General features: G+C 39.7%; 1 protein-coding gene across 1 annotated transcript in view; it reads left to right on the top strand.

The window, feature by feature from the left end:
* LOC141335203 (transmembrane protein 132C-like) overlaps window positions 1-10,157 on the top strand; it is a 184,154-nt gene extending 173,997 nt beyond the window's left edge. Inside the window, exons 6-8 of the mRNA XM_073840583.1 lie at window positions 568-841; window positions 3,866-4,057; window positions 7,434-10,157. Of these exons, the coding sequence (XP_073696684.1) occupies window positions 568-841; window positions 3,866-4,057; window positions 7,434-8,630 (1,663 nt within the window). The 3' untranslated portion in view covers window positions 8,631-10,157. The remainder of the gene's footprint in view (window positions 1-567; window positions 842-3,865; window positions 4,058-7,433) is intronic.
* Window positions 10,158-11,077: the final 920 nt, after the last annotated feature.

Genomic DNA, 11,077 nt, shown 5'->3' on the forward strand with positions numbered 1-11,077 from the left:
CTCCTTGGAACCGTGTAAGGCACTTTTTATTATGGATGGATGCACTTTATTGGACTTCTTTTGGACTATTGAATAAAAACACCCGCCCACTGCCATTATGAACCTTAGAAGAGCCAGGCTAAGTTTTAATGTTTAACTCTGATTGGATTCGACTGAAAGAAGAAAGTCATCTACACCCAGGATGCCTTGAGGGTGAGTAAATCATGGGCTAATTTTCATTTTTAGGTGAACTAACCCTTTAAGGAAACCATAAAGCACAAGATGGTATTGCTATTTTGACTTTCATTATTCTTAGAATCATTATCATGTATTGCATTATTCTTTCTTAGAATCTCATTTCTAGCATCTCATTATTTCATCTTAGAAAACAACCTAAAATCAGCCCACTTGTGTTGTGTTCTTGAATACTGTGATTAAGCATAATGGCATTTCAGTAGCATTTTAGTCTTTCTGCCATTGCACTTCAGGGTCTTATTACATAATAAGCCTAAATAATGTCTCTGCTTTATTGTCATACAATATGTAGATTTGAAATTTCTTATCTTATCCCTGTTTTGTGTTACCCAGGCCAACACGGGATAGTGAGGATGATGAGGAGGATGAGAGGAAGGGCAAAGGCTGTGCCCTGCAGTATCAGTATGCTTTGGTGCGTGTTCTCACACACTTCGTAGCCGAGCCAACTGGACCTGGTGGGGAGCTTGTGCACATGCTGGGTTCTGATTGGTCAGCCGACATCACAGAGATGGTCTTGGACTTCCTGAAAGTGGAAGATACAAGCATTGCAAGACTAATTGATGGAAGGGTGCTGGTGGGAAGAGATCCGGGCATCACCAATATACAGGTAAATATTTATCTATCTACAGTACCTTGCGAAAGTATTCATAGCCCTTCATTTTTTCACATTTTGTTATGTTGCAGCACTGCTTTAAATTACTTGTTTTCCCTCATACATTTACACTCCATACACCATAATGACAAAGCAAAAAACAGATGTGTGACAACTTTGCAAATGTATTCAAAATAAAACACTGAAATAAGTACATTGCATAAGTATTCATACCCTTAACTCAGTACTTAGTTTGAAGCACCTTAAAAGCCTCAAGTCTCTTTGGGTATGATGCGACAAGCTTTGCACATCTGCATTTGACAATTATCTGCCATTCTTCGCCTCACCTCTTCACCACTCAAGCTCTGTCAGCTTGGATGGGGGCTGGCAGACATTTTCAGGTTTCTCCAGAAATATCCGATTGCGTTCAAGCCAAGGCTCTGGCTATAAAGACCGGATTGGTGGAGTGTTGCAGTGATGTTTGTCCTTCTGTAAGTTTCTTCCATCTGCATATATGATCATGGAGCTCAACTAGAGTGATCATCAGCTTTTGGGTCACCACTCTAACCAAGCCCCTTCTCCATCAACTGCTCAGTCTGGCCAGAAGGCCAGCTCTAGGAAGATTCCTAGTTGTTCCAAGCGTCTTCCATTATGGATAATAGAGGTTACATACTTCTGTGAACTTTTAATGCAGCAGAATTATTTTCTGAACTCTTCCCTAGATCTGTGCCTTGATGCAAGCCTTATTCTGAGCTCTACAGGCAGCTATTTTGACCTCAGGGCTTGGTTTTTGCTCTGATATGGATTTTCAGCTGTTAGACCTTTTCTGAGAGGTGTGTGCCTTTCCAAATCATACTCATTCAAATGAATTTGCCACAGTTTAACTCCACTCGAAGTGTAGTAACATCTACAAGTGATATGAGTGCTCCTGAGCTAAATTTCAAGTGTCCCAGAAACGGGCCCGGACATAGGCATGGGCAAGGTGGGGCAATGCCCCCCTAAATGCTGTGACTGCCCCCCCAAATGTAAAGGTATGCAAAATTCAGAATTTCATAGAACAAATAAACTAAATAGCCTTAAGTTATTTATCTTATTTACACAAAGGCATGTCATCTCTACATGATCGCGCGTTTACAATGTCTCCTTAGCGAAAACACGGACGGGATCGCGGACTCCATTCATAAAAACCGACTTTACTATAGCGCAGAATACCACGGAATTTGTCGATTTTTGGATTAATAAATCAAAAGTTGGTCTGTCACTTAATTCAAATCGCGATATGGACTAGTGTCTGTGAAAACTGAAATGCAAAAAGACTGGAAAAAGAATTTAAAAAGACTGATGATGATGGCAATGTAGAGTTTGTAGACCTCTCCACCATTTGCAAATATCTACACGGGAATAAGAATGCCTTTCCTCAGCTTGTGATTGGAATATTATCTGCATCATGCAAGAGCTCTTTCTCTACTTTGTCTCGTGTACTTACTCCCTTCCGCCGCACTATTGCTACATGAAAGAAAAAGAAATTTAATTATTCTGGCTCAGGAGAAGGGCATAAGAAAAGCAGACGACTGATGCTTTAATGATTGTTATAAGCCATGATGTGTACAGAACTAAGAAATAAAAACGAAAAAAAAATACACACAAAAAAAACAAATAAAATAAAAGACAAAAAATTGAAAGGAAACAAAAATACAAAAAAAAAAAAAAACATAAATGCAGCCTCAAAAGGGCACAAGCCATTGTCCTATTTGTGCCGGTCCCAAGCCCGGGTAAATGCAGAGGGTAGGGCATCAAACATAAAACCTATAAGACAAATCAAATGGATCAAAGGAGAAGATAGAGATATGGATAGGTGGACTAATATCTAATATGATGACAGCATAGTTAGTATAGTTTCCCCCCCCCCCCCCCCCCCAATATTCTACATGCACCCCCTACTGGGGCTGGCTAAATCCGGCCCTGCCCAGAAATATGAATACTTATGCAAAGTTGTTACAAACCTGTTTTGTGCTTTGTCATTATGGTGTATGGAGTGTAGATTGATGTGGAAAAACTCATTCAAAGCAGTTAAACATATGGCTGCAACATAACAAAATGTTCTGTGTCTGCTTTTATACATCTTGCAGACACATTTTTTCCCCAAAGCATCTTACATTGCTTTCAAGATGTACATTTCAGTACAGTACAGTATATGCATACTGGGAATCAAATCCATTCCTAATTTATTCATAGCCAGCTTCTTTGACAGCATTTGTTTGGTGAGCAGCTCGGATTTAAATGAAGCCGGCACACAAATAAAGACCGGTGACAAATAAAGAAAGAACCTGAGCGATAGTAACACCTCCCTTGTCAAACACACCGGAAATATTCACCCCTCATTGCAAAGACGTTATTGCATGTGAGTGATAACAAGCTTGTTTGCCTACAGGTGTTAAAATCTCAGCTGTGTTGAATGCTTATCCCAGAGTCAAGTGTTCTGTTGGAAACCCATGCTCCTGCATGTTTATGTTCATTTCCTCTGCATGTGTGTTTTCATGTCTGTTTCTGTTTGCACTTTTATCACATGTTGGTCCAAATTTGAGCTGGTTATATAAGACCTCGCATGTGGTTTTGAGTTTGTTTTTATTTTGTGTGGAATTCTCTTTAGTCCTTTTTTCATGTTGTTTCTCTCCCTGTCGTGTAGGCTTCCGCCACCCCTTTGATTTCCTGCCATTTTAGTTTTTTTTCTTCCTTCCCTCCCCTCAGCTCGGGAATCCTCATGGTGTCACTCAACAGTTTGTGTCCACGGTAACAGAATATGGTGCTCGACGATGACACGTTGATTCTGAGAGCTCTTTGTACACCTGTCATACCGCCTGTCTGTCATAGTAAAGCAATTGCAAAGCGCCAGTTTGCATCTCCTCGCCTGTTATAAGGATAGGAGATATTATATAAAGGAAACAAGGACAAGAAAGGATTCTCAAATATTTATATAAATTGTGTGTGTAGACATGCATTTATCTAAACAATGTGATGATCTTCTTTTGTATTTCCCAGGTGATATCTCCTTTTTCTGACTCCATTTTGGCTGAGAAGACCATAACAGTGGTGGATGATAAAGTGACCATCACTGATCTGGGAGTTCAGCTGGTAGGCTCTTTGAGTCTCTCACTGCAGCCTAGTTCCACCAACAACAGAGCCTTCTACATCACAACCACTGCTCAGGATCTGTTGCACACACCCAAACAGGTGAGAATCATTAAAATGACCAACAGAATTCTTCAAGCCGTAGTTCACCCAAAAATTCAAATTCTGTCATTTATTACTCACCCTCAAGTCGTTCCAAACACGTAGGACCTGATAATTCCTGATAATTTACACCCCCCATGTCATCCAAGATGTTCATGTCTTTCATTCTTTAGTCGCACAGAAATGAAATATTTTGAGGAATACAATCCAGGATTTTTCTCCATAAAGTAGAGTTCAATGGTGCTCAATGAATTGAAGGTTAAAATGCAGTTGTCATTACATCTGCAAAGATCTCAACATGATTCCAGCTGAGGAATAAGGGTCTTATCTCATGAAAAAATTGGCAATTTATATACTTTTTGACCTCAAATACGGACTTGTCTAGCTCTGCGATGCATTCTCTGTGCACTCTGGTTCAATACAGTTAGAGTATGTTGAAAAATTCCCATCTTATTTTTTCCTCCAACTTCAAAATCTTGATACATCGCTGCAGAAGTACCGACCCAGTGTTTACAAAGTGAACTGTCTTGAACCACAGAGCTAAACAAGACGAGCATTTGTAGTTAAAAAGTGTATAAATGTAATTTATTTTAAGAAAATGACAGAATGTTTTGCTAGATAAGACACTTATTCCTCGGCTGGGGTTATTTAGAACCCTTCGAAGCAGCATTGAAACAGCATTTTTAACCTTCAATCCGTTGAGCACCGTTGAAGTCCACTACATAAACAAAAGTCTCAGAAAACTTTATTTCTTTGCTACTGAAGAAAGAAAGACGAATATCTTGGATGACACAAGGGTGAGTAAATTATCAGGAGCAAAGAACCTAAAATTGAGATTACTCTGAATTTGTCAAAACATTTGCAATTAGCTGCAAGTTCAAGCACAAGACTTTACTGAGACTTACCAGAACACTGTAGAACTAGAATATGAGGCTAGAAGTACAAACTAGAATTGCAGCTTTATCAGGGACAATTGCCTAAAGTTTTCAGGCATCTAGTTGAGGCCGGTGCATTTTGAAAGCATTGGCTGAAAAACATTTAAAGCTTAAAAAGCTGCGAGGAAACCTGCTGATGAAAAAAAGTGTCCACATGCAAGAGCTTCCTATCAAAAATATGCACTAATATTGTGACACTTTAGAATAAATTTTTATTCACGCTACTTGGTTGAGAGTATTTTTCAAGGTCTGTGGCTAGGGGGAGAGTGAGAGATATTACAGACAAAATGTAGAGAGTAAAATATTTTAAAAAGTCAGGTAAAGGAACAATCTATGGCATACTTTCCTGACTATGCAACAATTTAAACCAGACATTGTAAAGCACACCTATCAACCATCCACAGTCTGTCCTGCCAACAGTACAGATACCACTGCGAAAATAATCCAGTATGCAAACACGTTCTGCAAAATGTTCTGGCCTCTGTTTGCTCTATTAACCCATGGCCCCTCACTAGAGGCACCGGTGTTCATTTTGGCAGGCGTTATTATAAGTGAGAAGTGAATAGCTCTAATATCCTACTTCCCCCTACATTGCTGTTTGTAATCATCTGATTAAAGTATCTAAAATAGCGGCTCTGCTAAAAATCGAAATGCTTTCCCTGGATTCTGCCAGCGTTTTTCCCACGCACAGGGCCCAAGGTTAACTATGAGTGAATGAGAGTGGGTGGGAAAACACTGCAAGAGTCTCATTTGGAGTTGTTGGCAATTACGGATATTAAGAAAAATGCTTTTTGTCTCATTTGAAGAAGCTGCCAAAATCAAGGTGGCCACATATCTGGGGGCTGTTCTTGTACACTATTTTTGATGCTAGCGTAGTTGATCTGCAGTTTGCATTTTGATTTTATTAAGCATTTGTGATTAACTCCAAACACTCTACATCCTATATAATTACAATCCATATCATATAATTACCTCTCTCTTTCCTAGCATAGTATTTAGTATTTCTTAAATTATATACAACTACATGTTTAGATAAGCTCAAATTAATTTGCACAGTTTGCAAGTACTGCTACAGATATTTTTGTGAGCTTCCTGAAAACTTGACACTTTAGTCTTAAAGGGACAGTTCATACATTAAAAGCATACAAGATTTGAATGTTCACCAAGCACAAATAAAGTCAGGTTTGGAACAACATAAGTGAGTAAACCATGACAGAATTACATTTTTGAGTGAACTATCCCTTTAAAGCAAGTCTTTTCAGCCTCTTAATAAAAAAAGATGACTCAATTGAAATAATTCCTTGTTTTAGCAGTAAAGGTTAGCATATAATACTGCCACCTTGAATTTTGAGTACCAAAAAAGCACCATTCTGTACTATTAATGTTTTTTTATTCTTCTTGATGCGTATTTACTCTCTCCTTGCAGCCATGTGAAAAAATTGATTTTTTCAGCGACTTAATTGCCTCTTCTTTTATTTTTGAAGTATAATTTACTGAGTCTTTTTAAGGTAAATCTTAACTTGTAGTGCTCCTGCATTTATCATGGGAAATTTTGAATTTATTAAGAGAAATAACCTTGACAGCCTTGCCATTAGACGTCATTTCGGGTTCCAATCATAGGTAGTTTGTGCTTTGATTCACGTTTTTAAAGCAGAAATTCTCGTTCTCACAATGCAGTGCCGTATACAGTATATAAGCCTTGACTCTCCAAGGACAATGATGCTGGAGTAGCTATATAAATGAGAATGTTTCGAACTAATTTGGTTTTGTAGTTAAAAGGGATATCAAAAATGAAAATATGGTCTCCATTTACTCACCCATGTCATTCCAAACCCATAACACAAAAGAAGAAATATGTAAGGAATCACACTAGCCATTCTTCCCAGAGCATATCATTTTTTTGAGTCATATATTTTAAATGCTTTGGTTTCAGTTCCAAAAACAGTCTGAATGATTTGTTCACAAATCTGACTGATTTGGTTTTTAAATTTAGCTCACTGACTCACTGACTGACTGTGTGGAGGTTAACAAAAGGAAACTGGTCAGGCTTTTCTGTGTAATTAAATTGAATGGATACTGAGGCTTTAAAAAAGGATGCAAAACTCATCATAAAAGCAGTTTATATGACTCATACACTATATATACACGTTTGCTGAAGTCAATGATTATCCTCACCTTTCTGTTAACCTGTGACTGGATCTTTGAGCCATTCGAAGTCATTCAAAGTGGTATTGTGAACTGGATCAACCAAATCAATGAAACGTGACTCAAAAGAATGATTCATTCAGTATGGCGAAAACAGTGCAAGTCTACATCACTTCTCTTTTTTTGTTTAACATTGAAACAACATTGGAGTGAGTAAATGACTGAATTTTCACTTTGTGTGAACCAGTCCTTTAAATCACCCATCTATTCTTAACCATTTCTCTGTAACATTACAGGAAGCCATAATCAGTGCATGGGTTCAGTACAGCGACGGCTCCGTGACCCCTCTTGATATCTATGACCCTAAAGATTTCACACTAACCATCACCTCGCTGGATGAAAATGTGGTCTCCACCTATCAGGATCATTCCCTGCGTTGGCCTGTTATAGTGGCGGAAGGTGAGGGCCAGGGAGCGCTACTGCGCGTGGAGATGATGATCTCAGAAACCTGCCAGAAATCCAAGAGGAAGAGCATTTTGGCGATGGGGATAGGAAGTGTACAGGTGAAGTTCGGACAGAATGACTTGGAGCAGAGGAGTGGAACTCATGAGGAGAACAATCTGGACAACAGCACAAATGAACAGAGACATAAGGTTTTAGAACCAGATAAAACAAGTGGAGGAGATAGCTGGAAATACACAAACACCGCGGTAGAACGAGAAGAGTCAGTCCTAAAGAAAGTCAGCACGACTGCAAAGACTCCAATAACTAGTCGTTCCGGGAGCAACAAGCAGGGTGGGGGACAAAACAACAACCCTGTGGACTATACCAGTTTTCCAGCACAGGTGGACCTACCAGGTGGGGCAGAGAGCGATTTGACTCAGGCTCCAAGAGGTCTGTCTGATTTGGAAATTGGCATGTATGCTCTCCTTGGAGTCTTTTGCCTTGCTATCCTCGTCTTCCTCATCAACTGTGTCAGTTTTGCCTTCCGCTACCGCCACAAACAGCTTCCTGTTCTGGAGCAGGGCAACATGAATCATGCCCACGACTGGGTGTGGCTTGGTAACGAAGCGGACCTGATCGATCATCACGGTGAACATGGGCCATTGGCGCACAACGACGAATGCACGACTGCGATAGATCGCAACGAGGGATGCGAGGAGAGCAAGTATCTCCTCAACGGGAGCGGTATTCAGAAAAGCGGGTCATCACATGTACGTGGCATCCCCCACGTGCACTCCGATCTGCGAGCCTGTTCGGGAATTGACCCAAGTGGAAAAGTCGAACCCCTTAACAACTCCCCCAGCGCTGCCAAGCGCAAAAGGGTCAAGTTTACTTCCTTCGCCACTGTACTACCGGACGAAGGTGGGCCGTACACCAACTCAATCCTTATCGGGAATGAAGACGACATCAAGTGGGTCTGTCAAGACATGGATCTGGGACAGTCAGCCGAGCTCAGAAGCTACATGGAAAGACTGCAAGACAATCTGTAGGAGCTGGGAAGAGAATGAAAGGGAAAGCGAGAGGGCGGACACACAAAAACTCACCAGAAATGCCTTTGCACTGTGGGGGGAATGCAGGGGGAGAGGGAGGGAGGAATTATTAAAGAATCGAAAGTGGATGCAAGGAGGGAGTAGGAAGGAATCAAATCTTTCGGGAGTCTTGAGTTAAGTAGGAAATTCACAAAAAGGGGAAACGGGTGAAGAGAGACTGGCACATTCGTATTGGCTCCGCCGAGCGGTCCAGGTGGCGCGGAGCAAGCAGCTGCCAATTGGCTAGCACAGGGACAGAACGCCAGTTACCGACACCCCGAATAAACAAGCCCAAACAAGACCAGCGAGAGAAAGAAAGAAAGGAAACAAACTTGACAGCTGTACAGAAAATCACAGTCCATGGAAGTCAATAAACGGGAGTTGTTATCGTTAATGTAACTTAGTGTTTTGATTCAAATCATACAAGTCAGAATTATGGACGGATACAACAGATCTTATTTTTTGAGATAATTCCAGGCTTTTTTTTTTAGATTAGTATGTAACTAGACCAAAACAGGCGCTTGAAGCACCAGGCCTGCCCCAGATCCAGGTGTGAGTTTGTTTTTTACCGCTCATTTTGTACTGTCTGTCCCTCCTGTGTGAATTCCAAGAGAGCTGGGGTGCAAGGACGTGTGGGATTCCCCCTGGCTGGAATCTGTACCAGCTGTATCTGCACACACACACTGTTTAAGGAGTCGAAAAACACCAAAACACAACAGTCCTCCCTCTCCATCTCTCCTCTGGGAGAAAAAACACAAGACATCAGTGATGAAAAGCAACATGAGAATAAAAAGACTCCTCATGTACTGTTCATTTGATCAAGTGAATGTGGGGAAAAAAGAACTGAGGACTTCCTTTGAGCCCTATTGGGAGGTTGTTCATTTGCACAATAAAAATAATATAGAAAGTGCATATAGCGGCCCTCGGCTGATCTGAGACCGGCCAGTTTGACTGTTCACACAGCAACTGAAGCAGACATACAACCTGACAGTTTGAAGATGCGATGATGAACATGGGACACACCGTGTAGAAATACAAGCCCACAAAATTGAGTTGTGTTTGTTATAAAACCATATGATTGCTGTGATAGAAAAATATACAAGAGTAGATATGGTCTATTACTCTCCAGTACGGTAAATGTATGAATGTTTCTCTTTTTATTGAGGCGAAATGTACATCGTTTACCCCCTTTTTACATGGCCGGAGCACCTGCCCATGGTTTTTACATGTCCTATAGGTTTTAAAGCAACTTTATATTTCTGCCTCACTAACCCCAGCGTTTACCCGGCTCCTTGAATCCTTGTTGTTTATATTACTGAAGAGTTGTAGGGAAGGACACATGTGGAAACCTTCTCTTTGAAAGCTCAGGTGAAAATACGCTCACAGATGAACAGTGGTAGAATTGAAATGTAGATTGTAAGAATGCAATATTTATTTGTAAGTGTAATATGAGATAGGATGTAAATAAAATGATTCAACATTTCTTGTGGACACTGCAAGGAGGCTGTTGCCTACATTTTCACAATCGACACATGAGGTCATCTGAGTGTTTCATATTCTATGTTCAAATCTGATTTTCCCCGGAGGAAAAAAAAAAGACAGGCTTTAATATGTTAAGACATTTCATGGGTTTTGTTAAAACATCAGATCCCCATTTACACAGGGTTCAGTCTTTTCCTTTGATATGCTATTTCTGTTTGTTTAAGAGGTGTTTAATTTAAAGGTACATTAGAAGTAGGGGAGAGCAAATTTAATAGTAATTAAAAAGTAATGTGTAAGGGAGAATGTCTTTTGTTTAACCATTTTTAATTATATTTTGCCTTTTTAAAAGATTTTTTTAAGTACAGATATTCCATGGAGGATTTCCGTTAATTTCAGGTTAAAAACATCATAATTACAAAATATTTATTAATAGCAAAATTAGTTTTTATTTAGTCTTTAACAAATGTTTATTAGTTCAGTTGTTTTTTTTCTCAGCTATTTCAGAATCAGTTAATATGAAATGCGAGAACATTAATACATTTAAACCTGCTCTCCCATATTAAAATTGCTCTGATTTGTCATAAGCAATGTATACACCCATTAATTTGACTAAAATGATTAAAGGTACACTCAAACTGAAATGCTTATAGATTTTGACATTGACAACAGCAGTATGTGACTCAGGGGCGGACTGGGACAAAATTTCAGGCCGGGAAATCTCACACTCATCCAGGCCATCCCAAAAACCCACAACAAATTCTGAAACCATGGGCAATATTTTTTTTTTTTTTGTAAAGCCATTATTATTATCACATAAAAAGTATAATCCATTGGCTGGTGCCACGGAAAATAATTAAAGATTATCTCTTGAACTTCCATTTACCTTTTTATAAAAATGTAAGTATTACATTAGGACCATGTGCTAT

The sequence above is a fragment of the Garra rufa genome, chromosome 5 (assembly GCF_049309525.1).
Source record: "Garra rufa chromosome 5, GarRuf1.0, whole genome shotgun sequence".
Classification (NCBI taxonomy): Eukaryota; Metazoa; Chordata; class Actinopteri; order Cypriniformes; family Cyprinidae; genus Garra; species Garra rufa.